This window comes from Aureococcus anophagefferens (genome assembly GCF_000186865.1).
Source record: "Aureococcus anophagefferens unplaced genomic scaffold AURANscaffold_2, whole genome shotgun sequence".
NCBI lineage: Eukaryota > Pelagophyceae > Pelagomonadales > Pelagomonadaceae > Aureococcus > Aureococcus anophagefferens.
In genome coordinates this window covers 326195-342892 of record NW_008705562.1, presented here as the reverse complement: position 1 = coordinate 342892, position 16698 = coordinate 326195, and the positions used below count along the sequence as shown (strand labels likewise).

General features: G+C 72.2%; 1 protein-coding gene across 1 annotated transcript; it reads right to left on the bottom strand.

Annotated features, from left to right (window-relative positions):
* Window positions 1–8240: 8240 nt before the first annotated feature.
* On the bottom strand, window positions 8241–11513 carry AURANDRAFT_61032 (hypothetical protein; the record flags this gene model as incomplete). The annotated part of the gene is made up of 5 exons (XM_009034699.1): window positions 8241–9305; window positions 9492–9874; window positions 10025–10853; window positions 11057–11260; window positions 11412–11513. The coding sequence occupies 5 exons, from the start codon at window positions 11511–11513 to the stop codon at window positions 8241–8243; spliced, it is 2583 nt and encodes an 860-aa protein (XP_009032947.1).
* Window positions 11514–16698: the final 5185 nt, after the last annotated feature.

The window sequence follows — 16698 nt, the reverse complement described above, 5'->3', positions numbered from 1 at the left end:
TCTCGTCGAGTTCTCGAAGCACAGCCAAAGAGCTTGCGTCAAGACTGTCACATATGCTCACATTTGAAGTCGGGTTGAAGATTTGAATTCCACGCAGGTCGACGCGCGGCGCTTCGGCGCGGAGACGGACGAGCTCGCGCACGAGCTGGGCCGGAAGCATCGCACGGCGCTCGGCCGCTTCAAGGAGATCGAGTCGACGCTCATGCGCTGGGACGGCCGCGCGGCGGCGCTCGCCGCGCAGCACGCGGCGCTGCCCGCGGCCGCGTGCGGCGCCGCCGCGGCCGTGTCGTTCGCGTGCGCGCTGCCGCTCGGCGGGAGCCGCCGCTCCGACTTTGTGGGAACCGTGCGCAAGCTCTGCCGCCTCCCGAAGGCCGGCGGCGACGGGCCCCTGGGGCTGGAACCGAAGACCTCCCGCGTCTCCGCGGTCCACGTCGAGCTGCCCGCGGCCGCGCCGGCGCTCTGCGCGCCGCTGAGCGACGAGGACGCGTGCGACTTTGGGGGCTCGGGCGACGGCGGCGTGCCGTTGCGGCGCTGGGAGGGCAAGGGCCTGCTCCCCGGCGGCTCGACGGGCAACTTCGCGCTGGGCGTCGCGGCCGTCGCGACGGAGCTCCAGCGCGTGCCGCTGCTCATCGACCCCTGCGGCGACGGCGCGCGGTGGCTCTGCGGCGCGTTCGCGCGCGCGCGGCCCCGGGCGAACGCGCGGACGCTCACGCGCGTGTTTCTGGACGCGACGGGCGGCGCGACCGTCGTGGCGCCGACGCCGCCGCGGGGCGCGCCGGAGACGCGGCGCGAGGACCCGAAGTTCCTGCCGGGCAACGAGGACCAACCCGCGCTCGTGTCCGCGATCCAGGTCGCGCTCAAGCAGCACCCGCCCGTCGTGCTCGTCGATCTGCCGGACCGCTGCTTCGCGCGGGGCGCCGTGCCGTCGCTCCACGCGCTCTTGGAACCGCTGGAGCCCCTGCTCCGAGCGCGCTTCGACCGCGTCTACCTCGGCTGCGCGGAGGCGCCCGTCGCGCGCGCGCTGCTCGTGGGCTACTCCATGGCGTCCAAGGCCGACGCGCGGTCGACGCAGATCACGCGCCAGCCCGTGGTGAGGCACGGCGGCTCGCGGCTGATCCTGCGGTGCGCCGTCGCGACGGTGGACGTCGCGGACGCGCTGTGCACGTCGGCCAACACCGCGCGGCATTTGATCTCCGTCGTCGACCTCGCGCCGGACATCACGGACGTCGCCAAGCGGCTCGCGGCGGGCGCCGTCGCCGCGGCGACGCACGGGCCCTTCGCGGACGTCACCAAGGTCGCGCGGATCCAGAAGGAGGCGTCGTTCATGGCGGCGATCGCCGCGCGCGACGACGACGACGGCCTGCTGGCCATCGCCGAGGATCTGGACCCGCTCGCGCTGTCGTCCGTGCCGAACAAGTCCACGGGCGAGGAGAACACGCCTCTCGTCGTGGCGGCGGCGCGTCGGAGGCGGGGCTTCGAGCGCCGCGCGATCCAGGCGCTCACGGAGTCGCTCAAGTCGCACCAGCGCCAGGTCACGGCGGAGCGGAGCTTGCTGACGCTCGCGACGGCCTACGCGGACGTCATCTTCGCCGTCGACGCGCTCCTCGGCGACGGCGTCTACAGCGGCAACGCGCGGAAGTCGAACCACGCGACGCGCGCGACGGCCGCGCTCGCCGAGCACGTGTCGCGCTTCGCGGCCGTCGTCCACAGCGGCCGAGCGGGCAAGCTCGTGACGCGCGACGAGGCCGCGCGCGAGGCCGTCGCCGGCGCCTGGGCGCTGGAGCGGCCCAACGTCTTGGCGAACGACGTGCTCCCGTGCGCGCTCGCGGTCGCCGCGCGCGCGGACGCGCGCGACGACCGCCTCGACCCGCGCGCGACGGCGCTCTTCGCCGACCGGCCGTCGACGTGGCACTACGACCGGCGCCTCCGCTTCTACGAGGACGCGGCGCGCGACGACGACGGCGACGGCGACCACTGCTCCACCCGGAGGCCGTCGACGAGGACGACGACGACGACTACGACGAGGGCGACGTCTACGACTCGTGCGCGCCGGCGCCGGCGCCGGGGCCCGCGCCGGCGGCCGCGCCCGCGCCCGCGCACTCGGCCGCGCCGGGCCCCGCGCCGGCCGCGGCCGAGGCGCCCTGCCCCGCGACCTACGCGCTCCACGAGGCGCCCGCGCCCGTCGCCGCGCCGCCGGCCGCGGCGCCCGCCGCGTCGGACGTCGCCGCCGCGCCGCCGGCCGCGGCGCCCGCCGTTCCGGACGTCGCCGCCGCGCCGCCGGCCGACGACGAGGCCCTGCGGGCCGACGACGAGGCCCTCGAGGCGGCGCTGCCCGCGATCCTCCGCGACGACGGGTCCCTCGAGCCGCCCGACGACGCGTCGCTGGACAGCCAGCCCTGGATGGCCATGATGTCGCAGATCTCGCTGGACGTCACGGGCGAGTCCACCGTCGCGCGGCTGCCCCCGGGCCGCGCGCGGCCGTGGCCGCGGCGGCGGACGCGCTACGAGCTCGCGGCGCTCAGGGCAGGAAAAGGGTGATTCAACGTCGCTTCAACGTGAGTGTTCCGCGCGCGCGCGTTTCAAAAACAGCACCCACGCTTCGAGAGCGCTCCGAGAGATGATCGCTCGTCCAAAAATCAGCCGAAACGAGCGGAAACCGACCGAGATAGGAGCCTTTGTAGTTGGGAATTTCGCACCCTTTTCCTGCCCAGGCGGCGCTCGAGGCGTCGCTGCCCGAGGAGCTCGGCGGCCTCTGCGCGGCCGTGCGCGACGAGCCCGCCGCCTGGCGCGACGCCCTCGAGGGCGGCCAGGCGCCCCAGCTCTTCTTCGTGCCGTCGAACTCGGGCCCGCCGGAGGGCCTCGACCCCAAGTTCTTCGCGAAGCGCCTTCTAAGCTGCCACGAGCGGCGCGTCGAGGAGGGCGAGCGGCGCAAGTCGTTCCTGGACCAGATGATCGAGCAGGAGGCCGAGGAGGCGCGCCTCAAGGAGGAGCGGCGCAGGTACGAGGCCGGCGACTACGACGCGTCGGGCGACGACGAGGACGAGTTCGGCGACCTCAAGGAGCCGTCGCAGTTCGCGAAGCTCCTGGTCCTGCGCGCCTTCCGGCCGGACCTCGTCCAGAAGGGCGCGGAGCTCGTCGCGGCTAGCGTGCTCGCGGAGGACGGGGAGCCGGCGAGGCTCTCGGCGCCGGGCGCGTGGCCGCCGGAGGACCCGCCGTCGCTGCTCCGCGCGCCCTGGGTCGCGGACCGCCAGGCGGGCACGGCGGCGTCGGCGGCCGTGGCGCTGGGGGCCGCGTGCCTCCTGGCGGCGCCTCTGGAGCCCGTGCTCGTCACCGTGGCCGCGGACGCGGAGGACGACGTCTTCAGCCTCTTTCCCGTCGTCGCCGCGGCCGCGAAGACGTTCATGGCGGAGAAGAACAAGGGCGCCTACAAGGCGTCGGCGCCGCCGCGCATCGCCGAGGTGGGCCTGGGGTCCGCCGACGCGAACGACGCCGCGGCGACGGCCGTGAGCGAGGGGCGCCAGTGGGGCCGGTGGGTCCTGGTGCGCCACGGCGAGCTCGCGGGCGGCTGGCTCCCCGTGCTCCTAGCCCAGCTCGACGCCTGCGACATCCAGAGACGGGACCGGGAGGTGCGCAAGGAGGAGCGCGTCGCGGAGCAGCGCGCCGCGGGCAAGGGGAAGAGGGAAGCCGCGGAGGCCGCGGAGGCGCAGCACGAGGGCAAGAAGGACGACAGCAGCCCGGCGCCCCACGACCACCACCGCGTGCTGATCGAGGTCGTCGTGCCCCCGGACTGGAGCGGCCGCGGGGCCGGCGGTCTCGCGCCCGCGTTCCCCTGCCCGAGGGACCTCGCGCGGCGCTGCGGCGCGCGCGTCGCCTTCGAGCCTCCCCGGGGCGTCAAGGCGCGCCTCGTCGCCGCGTTATGGGACGGCGGCGGCTCCCAGTCTTCCGCGCGCCTCTACGCGCGGCTCAGCGACGAGCACCAGCGGCTCTACTACGCCCAGGTGCTGCTCCACGCGCTCGTGAGGACGCGGCGCGACTTCGGAGCTCTGGGCGTCGTCGGGCGGACGACGCCCGGCAGCGCGGCCTGGTGCCACTGGGCGACGTTTTCGGTGAGGCCCCAGCCCGGCGCGTCCTGCATGGCCGGCGACGGCACGCCCGAGGGCCGCGCGGCCGTGGACCGGCGGCTCAACGCGATGGCCTGGAGCCTGGGCGTGGGCCTGCGGCTGCCGCAGACGCCCCAGACGCGCGCGCGCCTCGCGGAGCCGGGCTTCCCGCTCTACGCCGTCAAGTCCTACGACAGCATCGCCGCGCCGGAGCTCGCGGCGGAGCTCGCGGACGCGCGGACGCTCGAGGTGCTCGCGAAGCGCGCGCTGTTGGTCGCGGACCGGAAGGCGCGGAAGCTGCGGAAGCGGCGCGGCGGCGTGGGCCTCATCGAGGAGCTGCCTGACCCGGACCTGCAGTTCGGGCCCGGCGAGAAGAAGAGCGCGCTGAGCGACCCGGACGTGCTCGACGAGGAGACGTACGACCGCGCGGCGGCGATCAAGAAGAAGAAGGAGCGCGCGAACCCCTTCCCCCAGTACGAGCCCACGGACAGCGAGGGCGACGAGGAGGACGGCAGGACCGCGGGGACGGCCAAGGCGTCCGCCGCGTCCCACGCGTCGGAGTGGCAGTCCGACGAGGACGACAGCGACTGCGAGGACGTGTCGCTGCCGGGGCAGGACAAGGGTGATCCAACGTCGCTTCAACGTGANGCGTTCCGCGCGCGCGCGTTCCGGAAAAAGCATCCACGCTTCGAGACCGTTCCGAGAGATGATCGCTCGTCCAAGAATCAGCCGAAACGAGTGGAAAACGGCCGAGAGAGGAGCCTTTGAAGTCGGGAATTTCGCACTCTTGTCCTGCCCAGGTCGCTGCTCACGACGTCGCCGAACGGGCTGCACCTGGCCATCGCGGGCGTCTGGGGCCGGTCGCCCGACGCGCGGACGTGCGGGACTGGATCCACAATCTGCCGGAGGGCGAGGACGCGGAGCTCGTGGGCGTGTCTCCCCACGTCGCCGCGTCCGCGCGCGCGGCCGAGTGCGACGCGCTGCTGGGCCGCGTCGTGCGCTTCGAGGCCCAGGCCGCCGTGGCGGCGCCGTCGGCGACGTCGGGCGCCCTGGACGACGCGCTCGCGGCCGTCGCGGCGACGCTCCGCGACGTCGGCGACCACGCGCTCGACTGTGTGGAAACCAACCACTGGTTTGGGACGTCCCGACCAAACTTTGAAATTCTCTAGCTCGGTCACATCGAAGTCGATTCGGCTGATTTTTGGACGAATCGATTGCTCTCGTCGAGTTCTCGAAGCAACGCCGAAGAGTATGGTCCAAATGGTTCGATTACGCGCACATTGAAGTCGGGTTGAAGATTTGATTTCCACACAGGCGCTCGAGAGGCGGTGGGCCGCGGCCGTCGAGGCGCACGCGGACGCGCGGCACTGGCGGGGCTGGGACGCCGTGCGCACGCGGGAGATGGCCTGCTTCGCCAAGCTCGCCGAGGCCATGGCCGACGCGCTCGACGCCGCGCGGACCGACGCGTCGAAGATCCGCGACACGTTGGACCCCGTCGGCGCGTCGCTCCGGAGCCTGGAGCGGGGCGACGTGCCCGCGGCGTGGGCCGAGCTCACGGGCCTCGTCGCGCCCCCGGCCGGCGCGCGCGACGCCCACTCCGTCTTCGACGAGCTCGCGCGCCTCGACGCGGCGAAGCCGCCGCGGCTCGCGCCGTGGCTCGGCCCAGGGCAGCACAAGAGAGCGACATTCCCAACTTCAAAGGCTCCGATTTCGGCCACTTTCCACTCGTTTCGGCTGATTCTTGGACGAGCGATCATCTCTCGGAACGGTCTCGAAGCGTGGATGTTTTCTTCGTAACGCGCGCGCGCGGAACACCCACGTTGAAGCGACGTTGAATCACGCTCGTGCCGCCCAGGCTCGGCCACGTCGCGCGGCGCCACGGCCAGCTCAAGCACTGGCCGCCGGGGGGCCTGCCGCCGTCCGTCTGGCTCCCGGGCCTGTTCCGCCCGGGCGCGTTCTTCGCGGCGCTGCGGCGCGCGCGCGTCGACGGCCCGCCGTCGACGGAGCCCTTCGCGTGCTCCGTGCTGCCGTTCCCGGCGTCCGCGGTGCGCGCGCCGCCGGACCGCGGCGCCTACGTCCACGGGCTCCGCGTCGAGGGCGGGCGCTTCGACGACGGCGGTTATCTGGACGACGACGCGAACCCCTACGCGGGCGGCCGCGACGGCGGGCGCCACGTCCACGCGTGCCTGTGGGTGCGGCCCAGGGCAGGACAAGAGAGCGACATTCCCAACTTCAAAGGCTCCTTTCTCGGCCGGTTTCCACTCGTTTCGGCTGATTTTTGGACGAGCGATCATCTCTCGGAACGGTTTCGAAGCGTGGATGTTTTTCTCGTGACGCGCGCGCGCGGAACACTCACGTTGAAGCGACGTTGAATCTCTCTTGTCCTGCCCAGGTGCGGCCCGCGACGGACGACGACGACGACTTCGCGGACGCGCTCGCGCCGTCCGACGACCGCGAGCCGCCGAGCGACGGCGACGGGTCCGGCGACGAGTCGACCGCGGAGAAGCCGCCGAACTCCTACGGCGGCGCCGTGCGGCTGAGCGCGACGGACGAGCGCGTCTACAACGTCCTGGGCGGCGGCAAGGCCCCGCCGGTCGCGGACGCGAGCAGCCGCGAGGCGCCGAGCCGCGTGCCCGCGAGCGTCGGCGAGTCGACGAGCCCGGGCGCGCCCAGCGGCCCGCCGCCGAACTTCGAGGCGCGGCCCCACTTCGACGCGCCCGTCTACCGCACGCGCGTCCGCGACGACTTCGTCGCGACGCTCCGCGTGCTCTCCAACGGGCCCGCGGACCACTGGGTCCTGCGCGGCTGCGCCTTCGTCTGCGGCGAGGTCGACCTTTAAGCTCGGCTACGAACCAGAGTCGGGGCATGTAAAAAGACGGGACGCCGACGAGGGTGCGGCCCAGACGGACGCGAGGCGGGCGCGCGGCGCCGCCGCCGTCGGTACTCGTCGCCGCGCGGGTCTGGCGTCGAAGGCTGCCGCCAAGGAGCTGCTGAGGAGCCGCCGAGTTGAAGCAGGCAGCTCGAGCATAAAGCTGTTCCTCGCGACACAGCCTCTCGTGCGTGCTTACGACACCGTACCCGAGCGACTCGGCGCGGTGCCTCAACATTCGCACGGGCTCTAACTGCGAGCGGTGGGGGGGGCGGGGTGGGGGGGTCGAGGTCGAGCGCGGGTTGCGGTGACTCGGTCTCGAAGGTGCCTACTGCGGGCGCCTCGCGCGACGCGCGCTCCGCCGGCCGCCTGGGGTGGAGGGAGGTGTGCGTGTGTGCGTGATGCTTCACAAACTGTTCGTCGTGAACGCCGGCTAGACCCCCGAGCGCCGCTGCCTCGACCATGACGTGACCGTTCACAAATCACGCAGCCGAGGGAACGCCAAGCCTCTGAGGCAAGGCCTCGGCAAGTGGCAGCGCAGTCCTGCACGCGCACGCCCCTTAACACCTTACCCCCCCGCTAGACGAAGAGGCGGTCGAAGTTGGCGCCGTCGCCGCGGAGCACATGTGCAACTTACTAGTACTCCGGTGCGGCTTTAGTGGGCCCCCCAGTGCCCGCGCCTGCCCAAGGTAGGCGCGTAGGCGGGGTGTGTCGCCTAATGCGCTAGAGAGAGTACTCATGATGTAGAAAGCGGGCTGCCACGACTGAGGCGTGATGCTCCGGCCGAGGCCGGAGCCCGTTCCGCAGTACAAGTATACTATGTCCGTCGCGGAGTGGCAGCGACGGAAGGCCGCGCACGCGCCGGACCCCGTGGCGCTCCGCAAGGCGGCGAGCTGCCCCAGCGGCCCGCCGTCGGCCGGCGCCTTCGAGGCGCGCGTCGGCGGGCTCGTCGTCGCGCGCGCTGCGCGGTGCGAGGTGGCCAACAACCGCTGTTATTTTCCGCTCGACGCGCTGGACCTCGACGCCTTCGAACCATCGCGGAAAAGGTGGCGGTGAGCGCGCGGCGAGCAGGTGTGGTATCACGTCGGCGGCGTCAAAGACGCCGCGTGGTGCTACCCGGAGCCCGTCGCCGGCCGGGAGAATTTGAAGGACCACGTGACCTTCACGGCCGCGGTCGCCGTGACCCGCCCGCGCGCGTGACGGCGCGGCGGCGGCGCGCGCGCGCGCGCGCCGCCGCCGGGCCCGAAGTAAAGGCGCGGGCGACATTCTATTCAGAGGTTCTCGGGCGCGTCGGCGGCGCGCTTGTTGACGATCATGTCCGTGAGCGCGGCGACCTTGTGGAGGAAGATGGGGAGGGACGAGAGGAAGGCCGAGGGCCCGAGGAGCTTCGAGAAGCCGAGCTCGCGGTAGGCGACGGTCATGCCGAAGCCCGTCCGTTCGACGGGGTGGACCTCGTGCCACCAGTGCTCGGGGAAGAAGATCATGTCGCCCGGCTCCACGAGCACCTCGAGGAACGGGATCGTGCCGTTCTCGAGGAAGCAGAGGTCGCTGTAGAAGACGCCCGGGTTGTCGCCGCGGAAGGGCCGCACGCGCGGCGTGTGGCGCGGGTTCACGAAGCGCCAGAGCTTCGAGTTCGCGAGCTGGATGCTGAACCCCGAGAGCGGGTCGTTGTGCAGGTTCGCCTGCTGCTGGTTCCCGTGGTAGAGGAAGCTCTGGGCCAGGTACATGACGGACGAGTCGAAGGCGTTGACCTTGGCCAGGAGCTCGAGGCCGATGTTCTTGAGCCAGGGGTTCTCGTCGGCCATCTTCACGTCGAAGCCGAGCTGGATGTTCTCGCCCGCGATCATCCGCCGCATGCCCTCGCGCATGCCGTGGGTCGCGAAGCTGCGGAAGACCCGGTCGCCCTTGACCTCGGCGCCGCCGATGCGCATGAAGGAGTAGTTCGAGTCCTTGAACATGCGCGGCTCGATCCGCGTGAGGTTCTCGACGATCTCCGGAGGCACGAAGCCCTTCCAGAGCACGACGCAGTCGCGCTTCGCGAAGCAGGTCGCGTCCGCAGGCAGCGCGTGGTCCGCGTCGACGGTGATGAGCAGCCCCGGCGCGTTCACGGGTCGCTCGGCGCCCCGCCAGCGCTCGATGAAGGCGTCGTTGTCGATGTTGACCTGGCGGTCGAAGAAGTGGAGCATCGTCGCCGTGCTCGGCGTCGTGAAGGGGATGCGCACGACCTGGGCCCAGCCCGCCCGCTCGAGCCCCCCGTAGAGCACGCCGCAGAGCGCCGCGCCCACGGCGGCGGGCCGAAGGACGCCCATCGGAGGCAGCCCAGGGTAGGACGATTTCTGCGCGCGCGGAGCACTGCATCGTGCACTTCGAAACCGTCGCTCGTGCGTCGACTCGGGGGTAGCTAGCGCGCGCTGTCGGCCTTCGCGACAAGGGCGAGGGGCTTAGGCCCGCCGCCCGCCGGCGCCCCCGGCCCGCGGGGCGCCCGTCGGCGCGGCCCCCTAGGGCGCCTTGCCGAGGAGGACGGACGCCGTCGCCGGCGCGAGGCTCGCGTTGGGCGCGGCCGCCGCGGCCTCGGGCGGCTTCGGCGCGGTCGCGTTCTTCTTCCGCGCGTCGACGGCGTGGACGTTGGCGCACTGGTTCGAGGCGACGGCCCGGTCCGGGTCGTCGCAGACCGCGGGCCGCTCCGCCGGCGCGCCCGCGGCGTCGCCCACCGGGGTCGGGCCTTCACCCGGGGCGCTGGTGAGGCCCCCGGACCCGAAATCTAAAAAACGGCCGACCTGGGCGGCGAGCACGTAGAGGAACAGGAGCAGGAACCCGAGGAGCGCCGTGCCGGCGGACCCCCGCGCCGCGTAGGACGCCGCGGCGCGCGCCGCGTCCGCGCGCGACGCGCGGCGGTACGTCGCGCCTGGGCGGGACGCGCGGGCGCGAACGTCCCGGAGGCGCCGCGCTCGGCCGTCGTCGCTTCGGCCGATGGTTCGACGAGCGACCGTCGCGCTCTCGACGCGCGGACGCGCGTCCCAGAGACGCGCGCGCGCGGACGCGACGTCGAATCCACCCCCGCGGTCCCGCGCCGGCGCCGCGCGGAGCACGCGGACCGCGTGGCGCTCGTGGGCGACGCGGCCCCCGACCTCGCGGACGACGGGCCCGAGCAGCGGCAGCGGGAAGTCGTCGGCGCCGGCCCAGAGGTAGGTCGCCTTGCGGAGCTCGGGGTGGCGGAGCACGCGGTTCGCGTACGCGCCCGCGCGCGGGTAGCGGTCGAGCATGTGGCCGAGGCCGAGCCCCACGAGCCGCGCGGCGGCGACGTGCCAGTAGCAGTCGCCGACGCTCAGCTTGTCGCCGCCGAGCCACTCGCCGACGCCCTGCGGCGCGTCGGCGTCGCCGCCGTCGTCGGACTTCTTGCCGACCTTGAACTTGACGAGGTCCTCGTCGAGGTCGCGGATGAGGCGCCGCGTCGCCTCGACGGCGCGCGCGAAGGCCGGGCCGTCGTGCTTCCGGTCGGCCCAGTAGGCCGCCGTCCGCTCGAGCTTGCGCTCGTAGTGCGGTTTCAGCAAATCCGGCAGCGCGCCGCCGTCCAGATGGTTCCTCAGGAACGCCAGCTGGGCCGCCCCGGACGCCTCCGCCCGGAAGAAGCGCTTCGCGTAGGCCGGCCGCCGGTCGCCGCTGAACCAGAGGTCCTCCAGCGGCATCTCGTCGACGAGCCGCGCGGCCTTCTTCACGAGATGCCGCCGCTCGAAGGGCCACGTGATGGGCCAGCCCCAGACGCTCCGCGCGCCGCTGATGAGCGACATCTTCCCCGCGTTGAGCATGTACTCGTCGACGTACATGCCGCTCGCGTTGCACGACTCCGCGTCCATGTACTCGACGATGTCCGCCGCGTTGACGACCTGGGCAGCACAAGGGTGATTCAACGTCGCTTCAACGTGAGTGTTCCGCGCGCGCGCGTTCCGGAAAAAGCATCCACGCGTCGAGACCGTTCCGAGAGATGATCGCTCGTCCAAAGATCAGCCGAAACGAGCGGAAAACGGCCGAGATATGAGCCTTTGAAGTTGGGAATTTCGCTCTCTTGTCCTGCCCCGTTGACCACCACCACCCGCTTCTCCCGGTCCACGAGCGTCGTCACCCCGAAGGGGTCCCACTTGCAGCCGTCCCAGCCCGGCGCGTCGTAGGGCGTGCGCAGCCCGACACCCAGCAGCCGCAGGCGCACGTACGCGGGCTCGAAGTTCGCGCCGCCTGGCACGTCGAGCTCCCGGGCGACGAACGGCAGCCCCTTGGCGAAGAAGGCCGCGCGCACCTGCGTCGACCGGGGGTCGGTGTCTTCGTCGCGCGGGGACGCGCGGCGGGGGGGGCACGGCGCGCGGTCGGGTCCCCCCCGGCGGGGCTGCCCCCGCGCAGGGTCGGGGACGCGCCTTCTCCGTCTCGAGGCAGCCCGACGAGCCGTAGACCTCGAAGCGGTGGATATCCGGCGGGCAGACGACGGTCTTGCTCGCCGTGACGTGCGCCGCGGCGGCGATCTCCTCGAACTCGTCGAGGGACAGCTTCTCCATACCGTCGGAAAAGCTTAAAGCTGCCTCCTCCACGCCGCCCCGACTCAAGAGACGGCGTCTGTCGAGGTAAACATCGAGGTAAACATCGGCGCGCCGTGATTTTCGCCACTGTCGGCTCTCCAATCGACGCCACCAGCAGTCCGCGCGCGCGCGCCATCGCAAGGCCTCGTCGCGCGGCCCGCGGTCTCCAGCGCTTCCGCGCGCCGCGCCGCAGCGTCGGCGCGCGCCGCCGCCGCCGCCGCGGCCGTCGCCCGGCGCCGCCGCCGACCGCGCCGCCGCCGCCGCGGCCGTCGCCCGGCGCCGCCGCCGACCGCGCCGCCGCCGCGGCTCATGGCGCGCAACCCCTGGCTCCTCGTCGCGGCCTTCATCGGCCTCGTCGGCGGCGGGTCGCTCTTCGGCACGGGCCTCGCGCGCGCGCAGAACGAGACGAAGCGGGCCGCGCGCGGCCGCGCGCGCCTCCGGGCCGCGCGCGACGTCCGGAAACGGGAGATCGAAGAGATGGCCAAGGCCGGCGGCGCGCGCGCGCGCGGGTCGCGGACCGAAGCCGCCCGCGACGCGCAACAGCGGCCGCACCTGAGGCGGAACCTCACCTCCTCGGCGCCGCGGCCGCGCCGCCGAGACGCAGCGCTCGCGCACGCGTGAGTCAGCGTAGTGCGCCTTGTGTCCTGCGTCTGGGGTTGTTGGCTGTGTTGGCATGGGCCAGCGCGAGACAAGAGAAGATAGAGGATCAGGTTCTGGTGGTGCAACATCGGTTCAACTCGCGCGTCAACCACCAATGTTGATGAGGGCTTTCGAGAGGCAATCGATTGCCGGCCGCCGCGCGGCCGGCCGCCATGGCCGAGGGCACGGCGGAGCTCTTCAACGAGCTCAGCTTCCACCTGCTGTCCTACCTCGAGGAGCAGGCCGGCGTCTCCGAGCTCGCCTTCGAGAACCGCACGGGGTGCACGCCCGAGGACGTCTTCGCCTGGGAGCGGACGAACGCGCCCTACAAGCTGCCCGGCGACCTCAAGGCCTTCCTCGCGGCTTTTGATGGGTTGCGCTTCAGCTGGCGCGTCGACATGACGAACCGCGGCAACATCACCGTCGGCTCGATGCGGCTGCACCGGCTCAGAGACGTGCTGCAGCTGCCCCTCGACGCGGACGACGACGACGGGCTGCGGGGCGGGCTGCGGAAATGCGACGACGACGACGGCGACGGGCGGCCGGGCGAGGGCCAGGTCCTCGCGGCCTTCGGCATCGAGCACTACCCGCGCGTCGGGCGGGCGCGTTCCGGCGTCGTTCTTACGATTCGCGCGCGCCGTCCGATGACGACACCCTCTGGATTCCCCTTCTCGAGGTGCCCCGGTCCGCCGCGGGCACGGTGACGAGAGCCACGTTACCCGCCGGCCGTTTTTTCGGCCCGGCGCCGAGGACGCACGCGAATTTCGCGCGGAGAGCGATCGTCGCGCCGCGCCGCGCGCGACGCCCCTACCCCCAGGTCGCGCTGCTCTTCCGCGGCGAGCCCAACGCGAGCGGCGCGTCCCCGAAGGCGTCGGTCTGGTTCCAGGACCTCGCGTGCAAGTGGCACTACGTCTCGCCGTCGTTCACGCACTACTTCCGCCTCATGGTCGTCCACCTCGGCATCATCGGCTGGCAGTACGCGTACACGGACATCGGCCTCGACAACGTCACGCGCCAGTGGATGCGGCTCTACTGCCCCGAGCGCCTCGCCGCGGACGACGCGCTCGACCTCGAGGCGGACGCGGGCGACGACGCGCCCGCCGCGCGCTAATTTTTACGAGTCTCGAGGAGCGGCAGCCCGGCGCCGCGGTCCGGGTGGAGGAACGTGGCGCAGAAGTCGGCGACGCGGTCCGCGCCCAGCAGCGCGGCGAGCTGGTGGAGCGCGTAGTTCCGCACGGGGAGGTCGCCGCCGTCGCTCCCGCCGCCGGCGAGGTCGGCGGCGAGGCGCGCCAGGAAGCCGCCGACGGCGTCGGCGCCGAGGACGTCCGCGGCGAGGTACTCGACCTGCCGCGACAGCTCGCAGAGGAGGTGGTCCCCGGAGAGCGGCGCCACCGGCGGCGGCAGCATCCACGCGGCGATGGAGAACCAGTAGTTCAGCGACACGCAGTCGTCGTCGAGGGTCTGGACCGCGTGCCACCAGTGGCTCGGGATGACGAGCGCGTCGCCGGGCCCGAGGACGACGGCGTGGACCTTCGCGAGGTCCGCGTCGCCGTCGTTCCGCGCGTACGCGTCGAGCGGGTGGTGCACGGGGTAGGTCCGCGCCGTCCTCGCGAGGCGCGGCGGCGCGAGCCAGAGCCGCTTGCGCCCCCTGAGCTGGCAGAAGACGTTGTCGTACTGGTCGAAGTGGAGCGGCGACCGCGCGCCTCGGTCGGACACGAAGAGCTGCGACCGCGTGAGCCGCCCGAACTGCGCCGGCGCCGCCAGCGCTTCGAGCGCGCCCCGGGCCCCGGCGACGGCGTCTTTGAGTTTTTTCGTGATGCCCGGGTGCCACCACATGCCGCGGCCGAATTCGACGCTGGCGACGGAAGCGTCGGTCTCGTCCGTCGCGACGACGAGCGGCGTCTGCAGGTAGCAGTTCGCCGCCCCGTGGCGCACGCGCGCGTAGTCGAGGAAGGGCATGCGGTGCTCGACGGTGGCGCGGTCGCGCGTGTCGAAGGCCGCGGCGTCGCGGTCCGCGAAGCGCTCGACGTAATGCAGGTAGCGGTCCTCGGCCGTCGCCTGGAGCACGACGACGGGCGACGGGCCGACCGTGTCCGCCAGGAAGCTCGACGACCACGGCAGTTTCGCGTCGACGACGGCGGCGCCCCGCAACACCGCGGCCTCGCGCCGCCCGAGCGCGCCGCGGAGCGGGCCCGCCGCGAGCGCGGCGACGCCCCCGGACGCGTCGAAGGCGGGCGTCGTCCAGGCCGCGGCGTCGTCGGCGGGCGGGGCCGTCGACTTCGGCGGCCAGGCGCCGCGGGGCGCGCGCTGGAGCAGCGACCCGTCGACGCGCGCGGCCGCCGGCGGCGGCGCCCAGAGCACGGCGGCCGCCTCGCGCCGCGCGGCCTCGCCCGCGGCGTCGTACGAGTCCGCCGGCGCGGTCCGCGCCGCGGCGAGCGCGGCGCGCAGCGTCTCCTGGGTCGGCCGCGGGCTCCGCGGGCTCCGCGGGCTCCGCGGGCTCCGGGGGCTCCGCGGCTCGGGACGGAACTCGAGGACGACGACCCTCGCGCCGCCGCCGACCCAGGGCCCCGTCGCCGCGTCGCGGGGCACGGCGCCCTGGGACCCGTGCAGCACGCCGCGGAGCCGCAGGCCCTTCTGCTTCGCGAGGTGGCTCTCGAAGGGCTCGTAGAGGCTGCGCTCGCACCTGGAGGTTTTGGCGCTGTGGGCGTCCGTTCCAGCGCGGACGCCGGCGCGCGCGGCCGCTCGAGCCACTTGCCCTTGACCGTGAGCTTGAGCGTGACCGCCGGCGGTCCGTCGTAGGTGATGAGGACCACGCTGGATGCCATTGGCAAATGGGCTCCCCAGACTGCTCTGTTTTTGGAGAGCTTCAAGACGAAGGAAAGAAACGACGATGCAGTAGTTCAAAAACAAAGCATGGAGGCGCAGAGCAGCCCTCGGCGGACCCTGCCGGGCGAGGCGCCACGAACCCACCGACGCACCGAGCGCGCCCTTCCGGACGCCGTTCTGGTCTCATGCTGTGGCTTTCTCGACTTCCGCAGGCTCTGTGTGGCCGGCGAGACGAGGCGGCGCGCGCGCCCGTACTTTGGCGGGTGTTGCTCCAGCGGCGGTGGCCAGGCATCGTCGCGGCGTTGGAGCCGGTCGTCGGACCGCGCGCGCTCTACGCGCGCCTCGCGCATATGCCTGCTTGGCGGCCGACTACCCCGGCGGACGTCTTGGTACATGTGGAACTCAAGCGCGGCGGCAGCGGGACCGACTCGGATGACATCTTGTGCTCGGGTACCGTGCGGCTTGATGACCTCCACGATGGCAGTTTGGAATTACCTCTTGATGAGTTACGAATTAAACGCGACCAGCTGGTGTACGCCACCGGCGTCGATTGCGACACGAACTTTGGAGCCGACAGCCGTATATTCTTGACGCTCGTGCGCGTGCGTGACGGTGCTGTGGTCCGCATCGAGCTATCTGCTTGGAGTGCAGATAGTCCCGACGATGAATTATACCCAATCAATTGGGCTGGAATTGCCTTGCCACGCCATGCTGAAAGATCGTTTGCACGACGGCAGGCTTATGAAGCTGTTCGAGGACTCGGCAACGGTGGCGATTTCACCTTTCCGCAAAGAGCATACGCTGGGAATAAATTCGAAGAACTGAATTTCAGGGTATCGGTGAGATGGTCGGACGAGCTGGTGGCAAGACGAGGCCACCCAGCAGGTGAATTTCACGTGGGTAATCTAGCAGACTATCACCCGGGCGACCTGATGCTTGTCTTTGAAAGCCATTCTTACACCGGCTTTGACTTATGTGAGGTCGAAGACGATACCAATGGCACCTATTACCTCGATTTTACTGACACCGAGGACACCAAACCAATCGAGCTCACAGCAGAGATCCTCAGCGCCCTCGACTGGGTCGTCTAGCGAGCTAAATGTCACTTCGAATCGGGCAGGATCCGCTCGAGGAGCGTGCCCGCGTGGGCGTCGACGCGCGCGCGCGCGGTCGCCGCGGCCTCGGCGGCGGCGGCGTCGTAGAACGCCGCGTCGTCGAGGAGCCGGCCGATCTTCCGCGCGAAGGGCGCGGCCTCGTCCGGCGTCGCCTTGGCGAAGAGCTTCGACGCGTCGGCGACGCCGAGGCCGAGGGCGTCGAGGAAGCAGGGGTCGAGGTACGCGGCGAGCCGCGCCTCGACGGCGGCCTCGTCCGGAGAGAGCTCGCCGCGCGTGCGCCGCGCGTGCGCGAGCCCGAGCATGGCGCCCGCGACCTTGCCGTCCCTGACCGTGCCCGCCGTCGCCGCGGCGAAGAGCGTCGCCCCGACGTCGTAGTCGTGGGGCGTGCCGGGCCGCGCCGGGTTGTCGCGCCAGACCCAGCCCGGCGGCGGCTTCGAGGGCTCGACGTCGTTGACGTCGGCCCAGTCCGCCTCGACGTGGCGCCAGGCCGCGCGCTCCGTGGCGAGCGTCGCGCCGTGGCGCAGCTCCGAGCGCAGGCAGTCGTAGACGAGGTCCGCCTCGACGCACAAGCTCGCGCAGGGGTT